We start from the raw sequence: 20,340 nt of genomic DNA, 5'->3' as shown, positions 1-20,340 counted from the left end.
GAGTGCGTAGCACGAATGGTGTTCGAAAGCGTAATGACCATGAGTGATACCACAGAACACCTAGTGATACCATCGGAAAAATATCCTACTATCTTTGACTACGAGTTGTATTCAACAGACTATTCAATGAATGAAATCAATGTTTAAAATAAAAATTTCCAAAGCTAGTTCGCAAATTTGCATTACACATGATTTCATTGTTCAGTTAACTTCGTAAGAAAGTAATAATTTCCTTGAATAAAAATAATAATCAAGGATTGTTTAAAATATTCACCTCGATCAGTAGTGGAATAGTCAGTTATATCTATTTTCACTAGTGGAATATCTGCTATTTTATTGGTTAATATTTGAAAAATAACAGGTGAATTGAATAGTCTATTTTATTTTATAAAAAGTCCCCCGCGAGTTATGCAACCAATTAAACACCCTGAAGTTACAATCATAACACCAATTATTAAAGTGTAATACTGATGCAAAACAAAAAGTAGATATTTATATGAATACATATTTTTAAAATGAAAAAAAGAAAGGTTAAGTTAATTTTTTAATTCTTTTATACACCCTGTCAAAGTACTTTTAAATTTTTATGAAGCATTTTTTTATTTTTATGGCATTGTACTAAGTTTTTCTTTGGAGGACATGCGTCAGTTTGGCAAAATTAAATTATCGTTTCAATTTCAGTTGCTGGATAGAATTCTGTTGTCTATTGTTTAACCAACGTAAGTCAATAGATGATGGCTGATGGATCTATAACTTTACTATCCTATTTCAGTAAACAAAAGACAAAATAAATGAATATGCAAGGACTATACAAAGGCTCTAATTTATCAGTTTTTTTAAAAGAACTTCAATGTCAAACGACAGTCATTTTTTTTTTTGATGAAAGGCATTCGAAGAAAATTGCAAACCATAAAAATCCACGGTTCTTTAGCTGCTTTGTAAAATACTATAAGAATTGTTGAATGTTAAATGAACACTTAAGTTAGAGATAAATCAGTCCAGTTTGTATTATTAGATTTGAACAATTTTCTCGAAACCGTTGTCACATACGTTATAATAATGATTATGACTTGCGGCGTTTTTTAGGAGACACCTGTATCTTTAACTACGCAATCGAGGACACTGTGTACCTACTGAATGGGACTATTGTACATAATAAAAAATCTGCATACTTTACAAATTTTCCATATTTGGCGATATATGGCGTACGTCCTAGACATAATATTCAAGTCTTTTGAAATTTACACAAGAGAAAATTAGGTCACATATCTTAATTTTTGACCTTAAAAACTATGAGACAATTTAAATAAATAAATAATAATTTCACAAAATTTAAATAAAAAATTGTTTCCCTCTTATCTCTACAACTCGTTGACAAGTTTAACTGGATTTAAAGAATTTTCTCAGGTGTCAGGTACGAGTAGGTATGTATGCATTGTGCGGCACCTATGAATTCAACAGTTATAAAATTCAGATGGTGTTAAGATATCAATCAACTTTTACTTAAAACTTTTATTTTTAAATACAAATATACTACGCCTTAGTATCAGCAGTTTCTTGCAGTTTTACGGAACAGAAAAGTAAAAATGACAAAATATACTCTCTAGCTGTAATTTTATTTTCTAGTGATGCTAACACCACATCTGACGGATAATACACGCTCGATGTTGCATCGCGTATCGTTCCTTTGCTGTTGCAAATGGACCGTCAGGCGACCTATTATCGATATAGTGTGTCTAGTATATGTGTAAAGATTTTAGTGTCGGCATAATGCAACGGATGATCTATGGTAAATTATCTGTCAGATGTGGCGCTAGCCTAAATAAAAATGTTGACACAACAGTTCAGGATTGACAAAATATTAAAAAATAATATTGTTGCAATATTTTCTTTAACAAATTTCTCTAGAATGACCACATAAATACGATTAACGGAATTTTCCACCAACAATCGATAAATCGCCACTGTTTGTATTGTCATGTAACTAGGTTACCATTTCATTCTTGCAGACGTGCACTATTATCCTCATTTGTTATTAAAAACGTAAAGGTTTTCAAAATGGATAAACTCATAAGACCAGTTTTTACCTTGGAACTGAACTACAAACTAGTTCCCGGCCTTGTCACTATAGGAAAATACGACGGGACACATCCGTGTCTGACTGCTGCGACGACAGCCGACAAGGTAAGCAAAATAATCAGAGAAACTACCACTTGTGACACATTTTTAGGTGTTAATACACAGTCCTCACCGCAAAAATGCAAACATAACTGGCAGAATAATTTGGTCAGAGTCAAATCGGGAAATAGCTACTTTAAACATCAACCAATCAATAACAGCGTTGTCAGCAGGAATCCTGCTACCAGAAGATGAAAAAGACATTTTAATAGTCGGCACTGAAACTCATATTTTAGCCTATCATGTCCACGATAATAAGGATGTGTTCTATAAAGAGTGTCCAGATGGTGTCAGAGCCATCACCATGGGTACTTTTAAAGATTCCAAAGCTCAGATCGTGATGGTTGGTGGTAATTCGTCAGTGCATGGTTATGACCATGAAGGAAATGAAATTTTCTGGACGGCGGTGGGTGACGTCGTCACTTCAATGATTCTCATGGACTACAACAAAGATGGATCAAATGAGGTAAAAACCGTCAATAAATTGAAAGCTGTTAATAGCAGCGTGACAGTCAAAACCGTTTTAAAACTGTCATGGTAGGTATTCAGAACCGGTTTAAAACCACCCCACTTTAAAATCATATGAACGAAAGGTTATACACTTTTAGAATCAATACCTACCAAGACTAGGAAGTACCACCGTCAAAATTTTTGACAAATTTAATTTGCTTCCAGCTGGTTGTAAGTTCCGAAGACTTCAACATTAGAATTTTCAAAGGCGACCAGATTATCGCCGAACACGTGGAGACGGAAGTGGTCACTGGTCTGGCCGTTCTTCCGGAAAACAGATTTGCGTACTCGGTCTCTAACGGAACTGTTGGTGTCTACGAACAGGATGTGCGCTTGTGGAGGGTCAAGGTACTTTATCAACTCGCATTTGAAGGTTCCTGATAAATCTCTTTCTTCCAGTCTAAACACTTCGCCATTTCGATGCAAAATTATGACCTCTTGGGTCAAGGATCCACCCAGCTTATCACTGGTTGGTCCAACGGCAAGATCGACTGTCGCTCTACCAAAACTGGGGAGGTTCTTTTCAAGGACACCATGACTGCTGGGGTTGCAGGCGTAGTGGAGGGTGACTATCGCTCGGTTGGCAAAACCGACGTTATTTGTGCCTCGAGCGAAGGCGAAGGTATTTTTGCAGTTTTTGAGGATCAAATAAGTTTGGAAAAGTTCGAGGTTATACCACTACGAAGTCATTGTCTACACCTCCTGGAGCAGGGTTGGAGCAAGATACTGTGAGGGAGCTCTTAGCCAGAAAGCAAGCTTTAATTTTGGAACTGAAACATTATGAAAATAATTCCAAATATAATGAGAATGCAATGAATCAAATGGAGAGTTATGAGAGTGATGGAGTTATTCCAGCAAATACAAGACTTCAGATTGGAATCGCAACTAGCGAAGAGAAGTCCAAGAATGTGAGTACTTTTTGACAAAAAGACAACCAAGAGCGTTCTCTTTTAATTTGACTTTTGATTTGATGTAACACTAGTAGTTTTAAAAAAAATTCTGAATTTAGAATAAAGTGGAAATATACGTGTCTACTAACAATAGTACCATCATCAAAGCAGTAGTGATCTTCGCCGAAGGAATATTCAAAGGTGAAACTCACGTGGTCCACCCTCCTCAGTCTAAATTAAGCTCAGACATACTGATCCCTTTATTCATCCCAAGAGATACTCCTGTAGACATTCATATCAAGGTATGTCGTAACTAACTCTCCACTAGAACTTTTAAAATTTTTCTTGAAGGCTTTGGTCGGATACGCCCACAGCATCCAGTTTCACGTCTTTGAGATCACAAGACAACTCCCCAGATTCTCTATGTACACTCTTCTAGAAACAAGCACCAAGAAAGCCGAAAGCTATGTAGAATTTAAAATAAATGAGAGGCTTCAGCGGATCTGTATGTGGATCAATCAAAATTTTCTTCTACCTTCTGATATAGAAGTGGATAGTGGATCTCACCTGCCAATGCGTTTGAAATGTTTAAGAGATGGTTCTGAATTGATGATGACTTTTGACATATCCGGAAGAACAGTGTTTTATACAGAGAACATGTCGTTAGCTGCCGATTTGGTCCAATCTTTGACCATGTTCTTAAAAATCGAGAGTTTGGAGGTGAGAGGGTGAGAAATATCTGCTAACGCTAAATCAAAATTTTAGTCAAAAGCGTCATTTTTAAAAGAAGAAGAAAATTTGAACACTTGCATGGAGAAGCTTACAGAAATACAAGATGCTAGATTGAGGTTAGGTACTGACGTGGCAGATCGTCTTGGGCAAATTCGTGCTTTGGTTATCCGAGCTGAAGACAGTAGACTAAATGATATGTAAGTAATACTTTTTGTTAAAGATAAATTCGAATTACTAGATTTCAGAGAGGAAATGCCAAAGTACTACAATGAGTTGAGGTTGCTGAACAAAGAACTGATCAGTAGTTACAACATTAGACTCCACAACTACAACGAAGGACTAGAGACGATGAAAAGTATCAATTCCATCATACAAAGAGCTTCACGCTTGAGAGGTGCAGTGTAACCAGTACATAGTTTCACAGTTAGTACCATTCTGAACTTATTTCAGTTGGGCCGAATTCTGCCAGTATGATCAACTACTGCAGGTTAGCCATCAAAAACAACAATACTGATGGTCTCTTGAAGATTATTCGTACCGGAGAAATGTAAATAAATGTCGACTTAACAACCTCCAAAGTGTTTATTTAAAAATTTACGTATTGCACCTAACAACCAATTACAGCCTAATTTTTCCAGTCATGATGTCATTGTATTTATTGTGAGTCAATTCTACGTAAGTTACGTTTTTGGCATCGTAAAGGAACAATCGATCTTTCACTTTTTCTATATCGAAGCCCTCCTGTTGCAAGTCGGTTTTCTTCAGTTTGAAAGTACCGGTCATTGGTACAGAGTCCATTACTCTGACGAATAACGGTACGGCGTAGGACGGAAGGTTGTCCTTTAGACCTTTGCAAAGTTTAAATAAATCGAGTGTCTTGGTGTTGTCCACTAGGGCTACCATACCGGCGCGGCCTTCGGTTCCCGGTATCTTGAAAACAAAGTACCACTTAAAAAAGTTTACTCTAAGAAAATTCTAAAGGGCGAAATAGCGAAAGGGGCAGTTTCCAAATGGTTTCTCAAAAAACAAAATTCTTATTTTTACAGTTTCATGTTCAATAATATTTTAAAATAAAAACTGAGAAATGATTCTACTTTGCTTCCTAAATATTGTGGAATATAACAATAGAATTTGAGTGAATGTAAATCTGGTGGTTGAACTGATGACTAAAACACTACTGTCTGCTCAATGCTAAGCATATTTTGGCATTGTTGAAATATAAAACGGTCATAAAAATCTTTCACATCGAAAGAGCAAAAATAATGCCTGGTAAAAAATTGTATGCACATTTGTTCAATATTTTCAGCAAAGCTGAATAAAGCTCAGACGGGACTTTAGTTAGTGACAACCTATTACCTCTACACCGTATACCACAGCGTCATTTAAGTTGGTAACGTTGCTAATTACAGCCTCAATTTCTGAAGTGGCAACATTTTCTCCTTTCCACCTGCAAGTATTTAGAAAATATGTTAATTTAGATATTATCAGATAATTTAAATGTTATTATCTATATGGTTGGCCAAGCTATAAAGACTTAAGTGAGAATATTTAAAAAAATTTGTTAGTAAACCAATAATAATTTTTTCAAAATATAAATAGTAGGGCTGTAGGAAGGATTATGGCGCAACTGGTTGGGTTATGAAGGGTAGTACTTTAGAAAACCATCACCATATTTTTTATTTCTAATGTACCGTCGATAGATTTGTAAACTAAATTGTAACGGTAATTTTTGCTTTTTATTTTTTTACAGTAACTTCTGGTAAGTAGGTACTTTCTATTTAAATCTTTTTGTATTTGACAGAATTTTCTTTGATATAAAAGAAAGTGGGTAATAAATTTTGCAAAGAGATGATATCGTAGAAGAAAATTTTACATATAATTTTTTAGTGAAGAATATTTTTGTTTATTTATGATTAGGTACTTTATTTACAAAATTTTTGACTGATTATATTTTTCTGCAATAATTTCTTCAGAAAATTGTAGTAGCGAGATTCAAACTATAAAATCAATTGTATTAAAATCATACCAATTATTGGCAACAGAAGAAGGGTACTGTTTAAGCCAACTCCCTCGCAGTCTCATTAATTACAGTCGCGAGCAATAAATTTTGGTCGTCAAGGTCATTCTTTGACGCAATCGAAAATGTTCCATTGTAAAACAGTCGTAAATATCATAACCTATCATCATGTTGTATGACATTAATTGTCATTTTTTTCTCATTTTTTTGACACTTTGTTGACATGCGCATTATCAGGCAGGGAAATTTTTTAAATTTGTGACAATCTAACCAAATTTTGAAATGACATTGACGACCAAAATTTATTGCTCGCGACAGTACATGGAAATACGGGTGATCAAGAAGGACTGTTAAGTTGGTAGTGCTGCATTTTATTTTTAAATGGTACAACTGGACTAACTTCCGGTTGTCGGTTGATTACGGCTTCACACTGACAGCCGTAACTACAAGTCAAATTTGACATTTCAAATTAAATTAAACATGCTGGTGAATCGTTCGAGAGAAGAATTAATTTATGTTTAGAGCAAAATGGGGAGCACTTCCAGAATTTCCTGTAGTTAATTTTTAGATTATTATTCCGAATGCCAACTTTGATTTCTTTTTGTGGTTAATTTTTACTCGCATAACTAGGGTTAGGCGGAAAATAGTTGGCGCTCCCCACCAGTCCGCTACAGTGCCGCACCGCTATCTTTTCGCTGCGAGCGTGAACCGTGGATCGTTTTATAATACGATCGCGCTGCACTGGATCGTGATGGTGGGAGGTATTCTTGATGCGCTCACTATTTTTCGTCTAAGTCTACTCATAACCTGCCTACCATTTTGTCATTATTAATGCTACGTCAGAAATCTGTCAAATAAACCCATAAAACATATCCGGTTGCAGTGTTGTAAATAGCCGAATAAAAAAATGTTCTTAATTGTATTGCCAACTTAAACAGTCCTTCTTGATAATCCGGTAGTACCGAGTGACTATAAATGATTGAAAATTATTTTGTTATGTTGGTAACACATTTGAAATCTTTAGTTGGCGACATCGTGGGCATGACACACGTAATTTTTAAAATTGAAACAAACGTCAAAAAAATCTAAATCGACAATGTATTTCGTGACTTAACCTAACCTAAATAGAAATGACTGACAGATAATGCACGACAAGACTTGCACTACCAACTGCATCAGTGTTGCCAATCCACTATTTTCTTTCAATCACTCGGTACTATGGCGGACAATAAATTTAGGCCGGCAAATTTCTGACATTTCAAAAAAGTCAATGCAAGCGACCATTTATTGTCATTATGACTGATGTGTCAGTTTGTCAAATTGAAGGTTTTCAAGCTGTTTCGCGTTTCCTGCGCCCTTTTCGTAACTTACAGATCATGACGCACTAGCATAATTGATTTGTAGTAGCACTTCTCTCTGGTGCACGCTTCTTTTCCCAATTTTAATTTTAATTATCGCTGTCACGATGACAAGAATGACAAAAATTGAAAATGGGGTTAGTTGAACATAATGCCAGCTTCACATTTTGATGTCAAGTCAATGACAGGCCGGCCTAAATTTATTGTCCGCCATAGTACCACCAATCCAAATTCTCTTTAGATCTAGATTTGAATCATACTTTAGAGATGGTTGTTTTTAAACATAACAAAAACAAAAAATATAAATGACATGTTATTATTAGATAATCTTCATGTCCGAACTATGAACTTCCTGAATGATATTTTGTTCTCAAGAGGTCAATTAAAGTTATCTGACTGCTTATCAGAAACTTTTATTAGTAAATAAGTACTTTGAGGATAAGTAATAAAAAAAATGTTTAGTTTCATTGTCTTCTCGCGTCCAGACTTATTTCTTTATTAAAAAAAATTGTTTCAGTTTTTAATTTGATCCCAGGAACCGAATAATATTATTAAGTCAAAAATGTCACAAAGAAAAATTAGATCTTAACTTTGTATCGAGCAATTCCGAATTGTTAGCACAAAAAAACGATTTAGATTTTCATTTTACTTTTCACTGTTTAACTTTATGCTTTATAACTGGACTTTTAAAGATATTTTCTCCACTTTTCCTTACCTGAAAGTGTCTCCTGTTCTGTCCTTAAAATAATAGTAACCCAACTCATCCTGCACTAAGATATCCCCAGAATTAAAGTACAGATCACCCTTTCTGAAGACATTGTCGATGAGTTTTTTTTCGGTGGCCTTCTTGTCTGCGTAGCCCGAAAAATCATTAACAGTCTTTTTAGGATTGACGATACCTATGAACACTCCGGGTTCGCCAGGTTGGCAACGTTTACAAAAGCCATCACTCCCCCTGATAGGTACTCCTGTCATTTCGTTGCACTTAATCAGCGTGACGGGATAAATGGCACCAGCATACCTCGGTACGAAACCCACAGCTCCAACCTTACTGTCGATGTTAACTAAACAAATTTCAAATTAAAAAGAGCCAACATTTTTGCATCGACAGTACTTAGATTAGAGTTGCCCTCAGTAGCGCCGTAGAACTCGTACACTTCTGGAATGTGGAACTTGGAAACGAACTGGTTCCAGATTTGGGGTCTTAGACCGTTTCCGATCATCTTCTTGACGGAATGGTGGATGGGTTTGTCGTCTTTGCTGTGCGCTAGAAGGATGTAGCGACATATTTCTCCTATGTACTGAGCTGCCTGGAAAATAAATGAGCTTAAGAGAGTTTAACTAGTTGAGTTGGTGGAGTACCGTGCATTTGTACTTGATGCAATCGTTCCAGAAGTTGGAAGCAGAAAATTTCTTTCTAATCACGATAGAAATTCCGCGAAGTAAGCACTGTCCAATTCCTACAATCCCACCAGCGCTGTGGTATAAAGGTAGAGGGTCGTACAAGATGTCATCTTTTGATAACATTGTCATGTAGTGGAGGCCCAAAGACATGAACATGTAGCGCATGTTGGTGATGACAGCAGCTTTGGGCAAACCCGTAGTACCTGAAGTGTAAATAAACACCAATTTGTCTTTAGGTTTGCCTTTGTCTAGATCGGTTTTTGGGACTGTGTCGGGTTGACCCTCTAGTTCTCTTCTTAAGTCTACGAAACCATCAAGGTATTCTGGTGTGCTGTTGTCTTTGGACAACCTATAATATCTAGTTTTTGGTAATTTGTTAGCCACTTCTTTGACCGCTGCAACCGTATTCTAATCATTAAAACATAACATTTGTAAGAAGGTGTACGACAGTAGGTACCTGTAGTAAGTTCAGCTCCAAGAATCACAGCCTTCGCATCCGACACTTTGATGGAATGTAGCAACGGATCGGCGACAAGATTATTGTTTACCAAAGCCGTAACGACTCCGATTTTCGCCAAACCGAGCCATATACAAACATATTCAGGTCTGGATTCCAGATAAAGAGCGATGGTGTCACCTCTTTTGTACCCTTCACTTTTGAAGAAGTGTGCGATTTTGTTGCTAAATTTCTCTACATCTCGAAAGGTCCAAATCTCGTTTTCAAAATAGAAAGCTACTTTGTCAGGGTGTTTTGAAGCAACGTTTGTGAAGATTTTTGGTACTGTTTGTCTGCCATGTTCGTACCTCCATAATTGGAAATTTAAAATTGCGAATCTCAAGCCGGCCCTGGAATGAGTACCAACTATGAATAAAGAAAACAGACGAAGTTGGATTCACTTATTCGGTGTTTGTGAAATTTTTAACGATGAACTTTGACGTATTTGGAAAAATAGTGTTTTATGCAGAAAATCTGCCACTAACTGCTCATTTGATCTTTGGTTGAACCAAAATTTTGATAGAAAGCGGTATTTTTAAAGGAACAAGAAAATTTGACGATAATTTACTTCAAAATCAACAATGAAGAGATCCTTTTACAGGACACCATTACCATTGAGGTTGACGGAGTATGTAGTTATTTGTACCTGAAGAGAACTCAAGGTATTTTTTGCGATTTTGAAAGTTAAATCAATTTGGAAAAGTTAGAGGTCATGCAATGACGAAGTTGTTGGAATTGGAGAATGAGAGTAAGTACATTAAAACTTTCAAAGTTTTCATTTTGTCCTTTTTTACCTGACCTAACAGCATAGCAATAGTTAAAAAAAAAATAGAAATAGGTGGAAAGGTATGCATATATCTATTAGCAATAGTACAAATAGTCATAATTTTGCGAAGAAAATATTCAAATCTGAAACTTGCTTGAAAAGATAAAACCGTTGTTTGAGAATTTTCCATGCACTAGGTATATCAATAAATTTGTATTTAAAAATACAACAAAGATTATTTCTCGTTAACCCAAATAAATAAAACTTGCAAAATATCATTTCTTTTATTATTTATACATGAGTATTGAGTACCTACCTACAGTGCGTTCGTAAAGTTCGGAATAAATTCTATAAAATTGTAAGTATTAATTTTTGAGAAAAATTCTCCGAGATCAACTTTGTTTTTAAAAAGTGCATATTCATCAGTACTTCACATTATGTTGACAGTTTTTCATCTCCTAATTATGACATCATCAATAATTTTTTTAAATGACAACCCCCACTTTTTTCTTCTTTTTGTGATAGGCATTCTTACTAGCTAAACGATGAATGGAAAAAATTGATACCTTACATAACAATTTTTTTGAGATGACAAATTTTACTTAAAAAATTTAATTTAATTTTTATTGTAAACATTTTAATTAACCTCAAACGAAAACAAACAAACATCTAAGGTTAACAATAAAATTCAACGCAAATGTTAAAATTGCCTCTCCCGTCAACCATTTAGCACTCACCGACAATTTGTACACTGCGCCCAATAATGACAGGGCTTTTTAGTATGTCTGTGTAAAAATAGTAATAGGTTACAAACGAAAATTTTTGAGATTTAAAAATGTTTTAAATTGTTTTGTCAAGAATTTATTGAATAGTATTTTACAGTAGAAATCCGTTAGGAAAGCCTTTACTGCCGAGCCAAAGATTTTGTGAGACGAGCTCGCAGAGCGAGTCGAATAATACTGGCGAGGCCCCCTAACGGACGTGTATTGTACAATAGTTTTTGTAATATCTCTACGATTCGTTCACAATTATCTTTTTGAAATACATTTTTTTCAACGCCATCGAAAAAACCGAATGATTAATAAGTGTGCGTAGGGCGTCGTCGTGTCAACCGTTGTTTGTGAAAAAAAATTGTTTCAATGTTGTTTGTCAGATTTATTCAACGCTTAACTTTCCGTTGAAAATTAATGAATAAAATCAATAAAAAATCGCAATCAAGATATTCCCGATGTCCGGAAGTGAGGTCATCGTTATTGCCTGCAAAATCGCGCTTGTGTTAGTGTTAAAATTGTGAAGCATCATCTTCGATCTTGTCTACATTTGCTGCTGTTTGTCAGATTTGTTCAACACTTAACTTTCCGTTGAAAATAAACGACTGAAATCAATAAAAAATCGCGATCAAGATATTCTCGATGTCCGGATGGCCGCAGAGCAAGTGAGATCATCGTTATTCCCTGCAAAATCGCGCTTGTGTTGGTGTTAAAATTCGGAAGCATCATCTTCGATTTCGTCTACATCTGCTAGTGGCATACGGATTTCGATTAATTCAATTTGTGTCCCATAACATTAAACATTAATTATTGTACCAATTGTAAAAAAGTTGAAAAATAAAGTTTAGATCTACGTTGCTATAGTTATTTAGTCATTCATAACGGCCGCTCTCGCTCATAATGGACACCCCTAACGGACTCCGGCCGTTATGAGGTTATTTACATGGTGACAAGCAGTCCAGAAAGCCACCTTTAACAACTAGATATTAGAAAAATATAATTACATAACATTTTTGATTTACACTGCAAAAATTTCCGATAATAATGCAAAATTGAATATTTTTATCGATTAGAATAATCAAGTTTGTCTGGTTAAAGCAATGAAAATAAAACACTTAAAGCCTAGATAAGATAGAAAAATGTTTAGTTATGCAATTAACAATAAGGAATAAAAAAAGATTCTTGTTCAAAATAATTAAATAAGAAACTGTAATTATAAACAATAGTACAACCATTCCCAAACTCATTTAGATTATTTTAAATATTTTCATATCTATCTAACTGATAAAAATCTTCAATTTTTAAAAATTCAAAGTCAAATATCTCAATACATTCCTCTGTAGTCTATATTTTTTGTATTACGTATTGAAAAAGAAGTCCTCTTTTATATTTCATCGCTAAAAATGTAGAGCGTTATTTAAAATTTTGAAGTGGGGGTCGCTGGGGGCAGCTGGAGAGGGAGTAATGGAGTAGAGGTCTTGGATTTCCTCATGGGCTATGAGTCATATCTGGGCAAACGACGAATATTGGTCTCAAGTAGGCGCTACAAACCGACCGGAAAACATCGTCAGTCGTTACGTTAGTTTCGTCTCTCTCTTGTCTATGTACATATATTAGAATTTGCAAGTTCTATTGCGGGCAAAAAAAGTGGGACATCAACGTCATTGTCTTGACTTTTAATGTGAAATAACCCTTATCTGATTCTAACCCTACTTTGAATTGATTGACGTTGTCATTAAGTATTGTAGGTTGTAGGGAATGATTGTAAATAAGCACGTAGTGAATATTTATTTAATGCAAAGTTCCAATCAAAATCTACCTTTATCAAAAGAAGAGGGCATTTAGAAAAGGAAATAGGAGTATAAAATAAATTTTTAAACTGTCAGCTGGAATAGTGTCAAAAAATGACAATAAAGCTTGAACTACATCGAATTTTTCAAAACTGACAGAAATTTGATCTCCCACTTTTTTTGCCCGCAATAGTACCTAGTCGACGTTTTCAGTTTTCATTTACAGATTTTTTACTGGTTTATCGCTCCGCCTTCGCGCAGATATTTCCAAGGTCATAGCCCATGACAGGATCCAACACCTCTACCACTATAGTAAGTTACGTCTCTCTATGTGATAACTCACATGCTAAAATTTCAAATTTATAATGTTAAAGACACTAAAATAAACCCATCCTAACTTTCAGCGAGGTCACCCGGTATGATACTTTAGTATGGTTTTAATTTATTTTAAGAAATAACCAAAAATAAAGTAATAATGAAGATGTTCGCATCTAAACTTCTCGCGTCCCACAGGGTTCCGATACGGGTCCAATGTTATTCTCCTTTTTATTAAGAATTTATTCAATATTCAATAAACATCTGGACTGTCAAAATCAAAATTACAGTTGTTAGGTTGGTTAAATCACTAGTTATTTTCATATTGCCCCGTTGTTATCTATGATTTTTTAATTTTTCAAACTATTCATTTGTTTAAATTGACATTGTCAAATAAATTGCAAAAATTATTTAAGTGTATTTTGTAAAAAGGTTAAAATGGAAAGTTCAAAACGAACTAGGGTCTAGAGTGGTTCTATTGGCGCGAGAGAAGAGGGCCATAAGAAATTATTATGAGGAACCGTAGAGGGATATCCCTCTACGTGAGGAATAAACAAAAAAGTGATAATAACGGGAAGAAATTACAAATTTGTGCCAAAGCCGGTCCAGTATTGTTAACTAAGAATTGGTGTTCATTCTTGTGATTCAGAAATCAAAATTTTGGAGAGATAAGTGTTAATCAAGTGTTAAATAATAAATGAAACAGATTAGTTTATTTTAGATGATTTTGGTTGTTGTTTAATTTGTTAACTGTTTTCATTTTGTCGCGTGTTTTCTATAAACTTATTCAATTGCTCTAATTCATTTAGTTGCTGCATTTCGCTTCAAGTGTTCGAAGCAATGAATGATTCAAAACATTTTTAGTTCAATGATTAAAAATGAAAACATAACCTAAATATATTTTGTAACAAAATTTTGATGTCGGTACACTCTAGCCAAATTTTTTTATATCCAAGTACAGTCAAAACAAGCATTTTATTTAAAATTTAATTTTGACAGTACAGGAGTTTTTTGAATTTACTATACGTCAAGTTATAATTAGCAGTAGGTAATATTTTGTTGTTTGGAGCAAAATTACGAATAGGGTGAATCGCCCAGTAAATGAACAATTAAGGATTACTCTAACTTTCGACGGCAACATTTACTTTTGGTTGTGACATTATGTGATATTAAAATTTTTTGTTGGAATTCTTAAATATTTAAAATATGATCAAGCACAAAAAAATTATTATTATTGTGTTATAACTGTTTCATAAAAAATAATGTTTTTAAAATGTCCCAAAATCTAGTGAATGAACAATAAAATCTGGTAAATGAACGAAAAAAAGCCAGTAAATGAACAACATGTTTAATGAATTTGTATTTTATATAAAAATTAGTACAAAAATAGAATTAAAACAGGTAGATCTACATCTGGACGTTATAAAAACCCCCAGAGGTTAGAGGTTTCGGTTCCTTAATTTTTTTGATAATTTGATGTTTTTTATACCAAATTTGGTCTGTTAATTTTGGCCACTTCCATTTTCCGTTAGAGCTGTGTTTCATTACGCTAACTTCGTATTCTTCTCGATCAGTTGCCTTAATCAATCCTGGATAAAACTTATCATCATATTTCACAACAACGTAGTCTCCTATTTTCAGAATTTGTTTTGTCTCTAAATTTTTGTCGGTCAAATTTTCCGATTTGTTTTTGGTACTGTTTCTTTGTTCCTCTTCTACTTCCGTCAGATCATCGGACCCGCTGGAACTACTTTCGTCTTCTCTTCTTTCTCCTTTACTTGAAGTCTTTTTCAATTCTTTTGCTTGAAAATGTTTTTCCTTTTTGATTTTTTTTGTTCCTACTGTTTTATCTTTGTCTTTTCTCTCTCGCTTTCTTTTGATTATTATACTTTTCTTAGCTTGGGAAGAACTTGCCTTCTGCTCTTTTTTAAGTGTTCTGACTCTTGCTGCTTCTTCCTTCTCATGTTTTGATTTGTTTTTGGTACTGTTTCTTTGGTTCTTTTCTACTTCCGTCAGATCGTCGGATCCGCTGGAACTACTCTCGTCTTCTCTTCTCTCTCCTTTACTTGAAGTCTTTTTCAATTCTTTTGCTTGAAAATGTTTTCCCTTTTTGATTTTTTTTGTTCCTACTGTTTTATTTTTGTCTTTTCTCTCTCGCTTTCTTTTGATTATTATATTTTTTTCAGCTTGGGAAGTACTTGCCTTCTGTTCTTTTTTAAGTTTTCTGAGTCTTGCTGCTTCTTCTTTCTCTTGTTTTGCTTTGTCTTGTTGCTCGTAATATTCTAACCATTTTAACGATGTAATTGCGAAAGGCATTTTTTTAGCATTTTTGCGTTTACAAACTTTTTCGTTTTGATGGGGCCAATGTAAATGTTTTTCCCAAACTTCAATATCAGTCTTTTCTCTAACAATAATGTTTGAAAGAACTTGTATCTTCTTATCACTTTTAATATTTTCGATTCCCCCGTGTGAGGTATCTTGTGTATAAATCACAGTTGAGTGAGACGGTTTCTTCTTTTCAACAGTCTCAAAAACTCTGTCTAGAATAATTTCCATGATAACTTTAATCATTACTGTATATTCTTCTGAAGATAAATTCGTGAATTCAGTTGTTTCATTTTTATCACCAAATTCTTTTATTTCAGTAGTTCCATTTATACTGTCAACAGGTTTGATTAGATCATCACTATTTTTCGTATCACAGTTTAGAAAGTCAGTAGTTCCATTTATACTGTCAACAGGTTCAAATCTGTTGATTAGATTATCACTATTTTTCGAATCACAGTTTGAAAAGGTGATTTGGTTTGCATCATCTAGCTCTTCTAATTTTTTCTTGTCAATTGCGTAATCGTCATTATTGTCAAATGCCGGGTATAAAACGCCATCGATTTCAAACGGCAAATCATTCAAGAATGTTTCTGTGAAGTCTTCGTACGTAGGCTCCTGTTGAGCAATCCCGCCATTGTCAAAATTAAATTCCGATTCGTTTGCTGTAGAACTATTACTGTCAGATTTATTCTTAAAATCTGCACAGAACTTCCAAAGTGCGTAAGTAGTATCTTCGCTTCTGGCGTTATTTTCTAGATCCTCGTATTCAGCAAGTTTTGCAGTACCAAGGAAGTGATTCATTACTTTTAAACACGACTTACAGTCTTGAAACGTCAGTTCATTGTCACCTACTTTGGGTTTTGGAAATAGTTCATTCCTTCTAGTGGATATGCATTTCGAAAAATCTACATTGTCCGGATTTAATGGATAAAGACCGCAGATTTCAAAACCTTTTATTATGGTATTGGGCTGCGATGCTTTTTCAAAAGCTTCTTTAAACAGAGGGCAGAAGTTGTAGCGCGTTATAGATGCGCTAGTTTTTTGTTTGTGGGCTTGGCAAACTTTCTTCCACTCAACTTTTAAGGGTCTAAATATCGTAACATCACATGGTTGAAGGATGTGTGTGGAATTCGGATAGAGACAATATAAAATAATTTTTTTCTTCACACAAAATTCATACAATTCGATACTGTAGTGGCTTTTGTGTCCGTCAATAAATAAAATTACCGGAAATGTAATTTGTTTTTCGACAAGCCAGTTGTAAAATACGTTGGCAACATATTCAAAAAAAGTTGCGGCGGTCATCCAGCCACTGTCTGAGCGTCCAGTCCCCCAGGTACCTGGAACTGACAAAGCCAGCTCCTTGGGAATCCTTTTGTACGGAAAAAGCACCATGGGTGGAGCTGCAACTCCGGAAGCGCTGTAAGTGCACAACACAGTAATGGATTCTTTTTCGTTTCCAGATGAGATCTCATAAAAATTTTTGAAATTTTTGGAGATCGGTCCCAACACCAGCCCTGATTTTACGCAAGTCCTTACTCCAGTTTCGTCTGCGTTATATATCCGACAGGGGTACTCCATCATGTCTAGAAAATCGTGTTCCAACAAGTATTGTTTCAAGTCCTGAAACCATTTTCTGATAGCAGTTTCAGTTACCGCAGCACGCGACTTGGAAATAATTTCAGTATTACGTTTGACAATGTTTGGATGCCTTTGCAAAAATAATTTAAGCCATTTTTCTCCAGGCCTATTGTTTTTAAAAGGATTTGGCCTATTAGTTTCTGTCAAAATCTTCTGTACAGCGTCTTTTACTTCGGATGGATGCATCGGAAATCCCAATTTGGCTTTGGCAAGTATCCACTGTTCCAAACGGCTTTCTTCGAATTCGTCTAATACTGGCTTAGGACCCATTTTCCTAATGTTAGGAGTTTTCGCGTTAATTTTATTATGAAGTGTTGACTTGGGAATGTTATATTTTTTTGAAGCCGAATTCAAAGATTCAATGCCGTCTTTTACATCTTGGATGGCTTTAGCAAGTACATCCTCTCCATACCGGAATCGACAGTATTTTTTGGCAGCTTTCTGAGGTAGTTTTCGAACAGACTTCTCTTCACTCATCTGAAATAAGATGCAAATAAATACTTTCATTAATATCAATTAATTTTATTAAAAACTATTAGGTCCAAATATAAAATTCCAGTTAATGAACACATCTTGTTCAGTGACTGAACTAAATTTAAGCGGCGTTCATTAACTGGCTGACTACAATTGACGTTGAAAATAATTTTATTAAAAGATAACCCTATAAGCAGAAATTAATAAGGCAAATTTTCGCTTGATTTCATAAAAAACGCAAAAACCCAGTGAATGAACAGGGCGTTCATTTACTAGATATCACCCATTCTTTGGAACCAGTTATTGAACGTGGCTTAATATTGCAAATTTACATGAAAAATCAACCTGTTTCTGCACAAATTGTTAATTTGTTCAATTTACTTTACTTTACTTACTCTAGGTTTCATTATTTTCTTCAAATTTGGTTTTAAAATATGGTTTTCTAGATAAGTATATCTAACTTACCTTAAACAAAATGGCTCCCAGCCTTTCGCCTGCTTACCCACACCACTTCTGACGAATATCCACAAAGCACAGTTGGATGTTAAAATTAATCTAATGAATGAACAAAATACTGCGCACGTGTAACTTTTGCCAAAAGCATGCGCGAACTATTTAAAAGCTACTGATTTCTTATTTTCAACGAAAAACCAGACTTTCGTTCATTTACTGGTCAGTGTTCATTCTCTAGGCTATTCACCCTAGTAAGTTTAATTCTGTCATTTATAAAATTGCCCATTGATGTTTGGATAAAATTTTATAAATGTTGGTACGCGAGCGTTCAGAATATCTTTTGTCAAACTATAACACATTTTTCTAGTTGAAGAATAATCAGATTAGATTTAAATTCATTTACATATTTGGTTGTGGCGAATCATAAAAACACATTTGCATAAACAAGGACAAAGATGGACAAGTTTTTTGTTATCTGCTATGACCAACACTACATAGGATTCTCCGACAATAAAAAAATACATGAATTACTTTTACTTCAAGCTTAACCAGTTTATTCGATTTTTTTTTCTGTTTGACGCACTGTATCGTTAACCCGAGAATAACTCCATACATTATCATTCAATTATTCAAAGAAGTCGTTTGATAGGAAATTTGAATTTTGATTGCGTTTTGGACTTTGTCTACGTTCTATAACAATAGATAAATTATCGCAGGGGTCGTCAAATGAAGTCAAAAATTGATAAACTGATAACATTTCACTAAATCATACACTAAACAAACATAACAGCGATGATTAACTTTAATATTAAAATCATCGACAACACTAAATAAACAACATAAGAAGTAGTAAATATTTAAAACATGAAAGGAGAGTTTATTCATTGTACAAAATAAATGCGTGCTACTGAAGGACTGGAGGTAATTGATCGGATTAATTAAAAAATTATTAAAGATGTAGTAAAGTAGGCCCAGAAATATAGTGATTTTATGAGGGATGGAGTACATTAACTTGACGTGGTCAGTTATGGCAGGGCAATAAACTTCTGGCACCCCTCGCGCGACTGGGCTCTACCCGAGGCTCTACCTACCTTGTCTCCCGTGGTCCATAAAATCAGTATATTTCTGGACCTACTTTAATTGTAGTGTAACGTAGTGACGTCGCAGGTTTTGAATGATAATTAACTCGGAATGATACAGAACGATAATACATACTGTGAATGTATAAATTCTGCTTTGATTACTAACTGGCGAGCATTGCAGATCGAACAAAAAAAGGAAGTGTAATAAATGAATTAAAATGGCGTTTTAAAACTGGTAAAAAAATTATTCCTTACCTAATGTCCCTCCCTATAGTTTTGTAGATGATGTAAAACCACCTGTACCTCTTATTTGTGAATAAAAAAATTGACGACAAGATCCCTAGGATCGCTGTGTAATAATAAATCTGAAAAATATTTAGTTCTGAATCGGTAGTTTGAATGTTCCAAGAAAATACCATTTTGAATCGTTAATTCTTTAGAATGAAACGGTGGAAACAATAGTCAACGCATTCTACCTTCACTTGCGACACTTAAGCTGGTCTTAAACGGCTGAACTTACGTTCATTCGCCGGTTCTCTGTGGTTTAGAGTGTAAGCAATGAAGTCGGTCATTGTCGGTAGTTTTCGAACAATGTGACTCTCATGATTTATCAGACGAAAACAAATATTTTGTTTTGCTGATCGCGGCGAAGCTAAAAATAAAAACATTTGAATGGAATTCTTTGCAAAATAATGGAAGTGAAAATTTTCCAAAATGAAAAAAAAATAGTGGGACAGGGCTAGTGCAGTCGTTTCGGAAAATAATTTTTACGAGTGGGTTGTTCTTAGGGCCTGGTGTTTTTTAAATACTTGTTTCATTTTTCCAAATTTAAATTCAAGATTTTTTGTGAACGCAAAATCTGTAGGAAACTACCTAATTTTTTAAAATTCTATTCAAAATATTCTAATGGGAATAACATTTCCGAAAATTGGCATAATAAAAAATAATTCAATGCAAAAAAAATGTTTGAAATATGCAAAATTGAGTCATATTGTAACATTTAGTTGGTAAAAACTACAATCGTTTTAAAATATGTAGTATGTATATTACAGTAGAAGTACGTAAAACTACCTAAAACCACTAGATAAAATTAGTCACGAATCAGAGAGAATTAGAACACGAGAGTAGCTTTTGTT

The 20,340-nt window shown here is 34.4% G+C and overlaps 3 protein-coding genes across 4 annotated transcripts; 1 reads left to right on the top strand and 2 right to left on the bottom strand.

The window, feature by feature from the left end:
* Positions 1-1,727: 1,727 nt before the first annotated feature.
* LOC138125063 (Bardet-Biedl syndrome 2 protein homolog) lies at positions 1,728-4,882 on the top strand. 2 transcript variants are annotated; one of them, XM_069040324.1, is made up of 11 exons: positions 1,736-1,789; positions 2,010-2,184; positions 2,231-2,644; positions 2,854-3,036; positions 3,088-3,310; positions 3,352-3,596; positions 3,698-3,880; positions 3,930-4,298; positions 4,344-4,507; positions 4,556-4,704; positions 4,761-4,882. In XM_069040324.1, the coding sequence occupies exons 2-11, from the start codon at positions 2,059-2,061 to the stop codon at positions 4,859-4,861; spliced, it is 2,157 nt and encodes a 718-aa protein (XP_068896425.1). In that variant the 5' UTR covers positions 1,736-1,789; positions 2,010-2,058; the 3' UTR covers positions 4,862-4,882. The 2 variants fall into 2 exon arrangements, 1 of the variants encoding a protein (XP_068896425.1); XR_011157333.1 differs by having other exon boundaries at positions 1,728-2,184; positions 4,549-4,704.
* Fatp3 (Fatty acid transport protein 3) lies at positions 4,874-19,856 on the bottom strand. Its single transcript, XM_069040326.1, has 8 exons — positions 19,621-19,856; positions 19,460-19,569; positions 9,547-9,935; positions 9,048-9,484; positions 8,800-8,995; positions 8,401-8,749; positions 5,667-5,757; positions 4,874-5,240 (listed from the first exon to the last, which is right to left on the bottom strand). Exons 1-8 carry the CDS (start codon positions 19,621-19,623, stop codon positions 4,929-4,931), a joined length of 1,887 nt encoding a protein of 628 aa, XP_068896427.1. The 5' UTR covers positions 19,624-19,856; the 3' UTR covers positions 4,874-4,928.
* LOC138125062 (uncharacterized) lies at positions 14,559-18,337 on the bottom strand. The gene is made up of 2 exons (XM_069040323.1): positions 18,135-18,337; positions 14,559-17,672 (listed from the first exon to the last, which is right to left on the bottom strand). The coding sequence occupies exon 2, from the start codon at positions 17,670-17,672 to the stop codon at positions 14,634-14,636; it is 3,039 nt and encodes a 1,012-aa protein (XP_068896424.1). The 5' UTR covers positions 18,135-18,337; the 3' UTR covers positions 14,559-14,633.
* Positions 19,857-20,340: the final 484 nt, after the last annotated feature.

The sequence above is a fragment of the Tenebrio molitor genome, chromosome 2 (genome assembly GCF_963966145.1).
Source record: "Tenebrio molitor chromosome 2, icTenMoli1.1, whole genome shotgun sequence".
NCBI lineage: Eukaryota > Metazoa > Arthropoda > Insecta > Coleoptera > Tenebrionidae > Tenebrio > Tenebrio molitor.
Note: the sequence above shows the minus strand (reverse complement) of the source record. Positions and strands in the feature narration are given on the sequence as shown.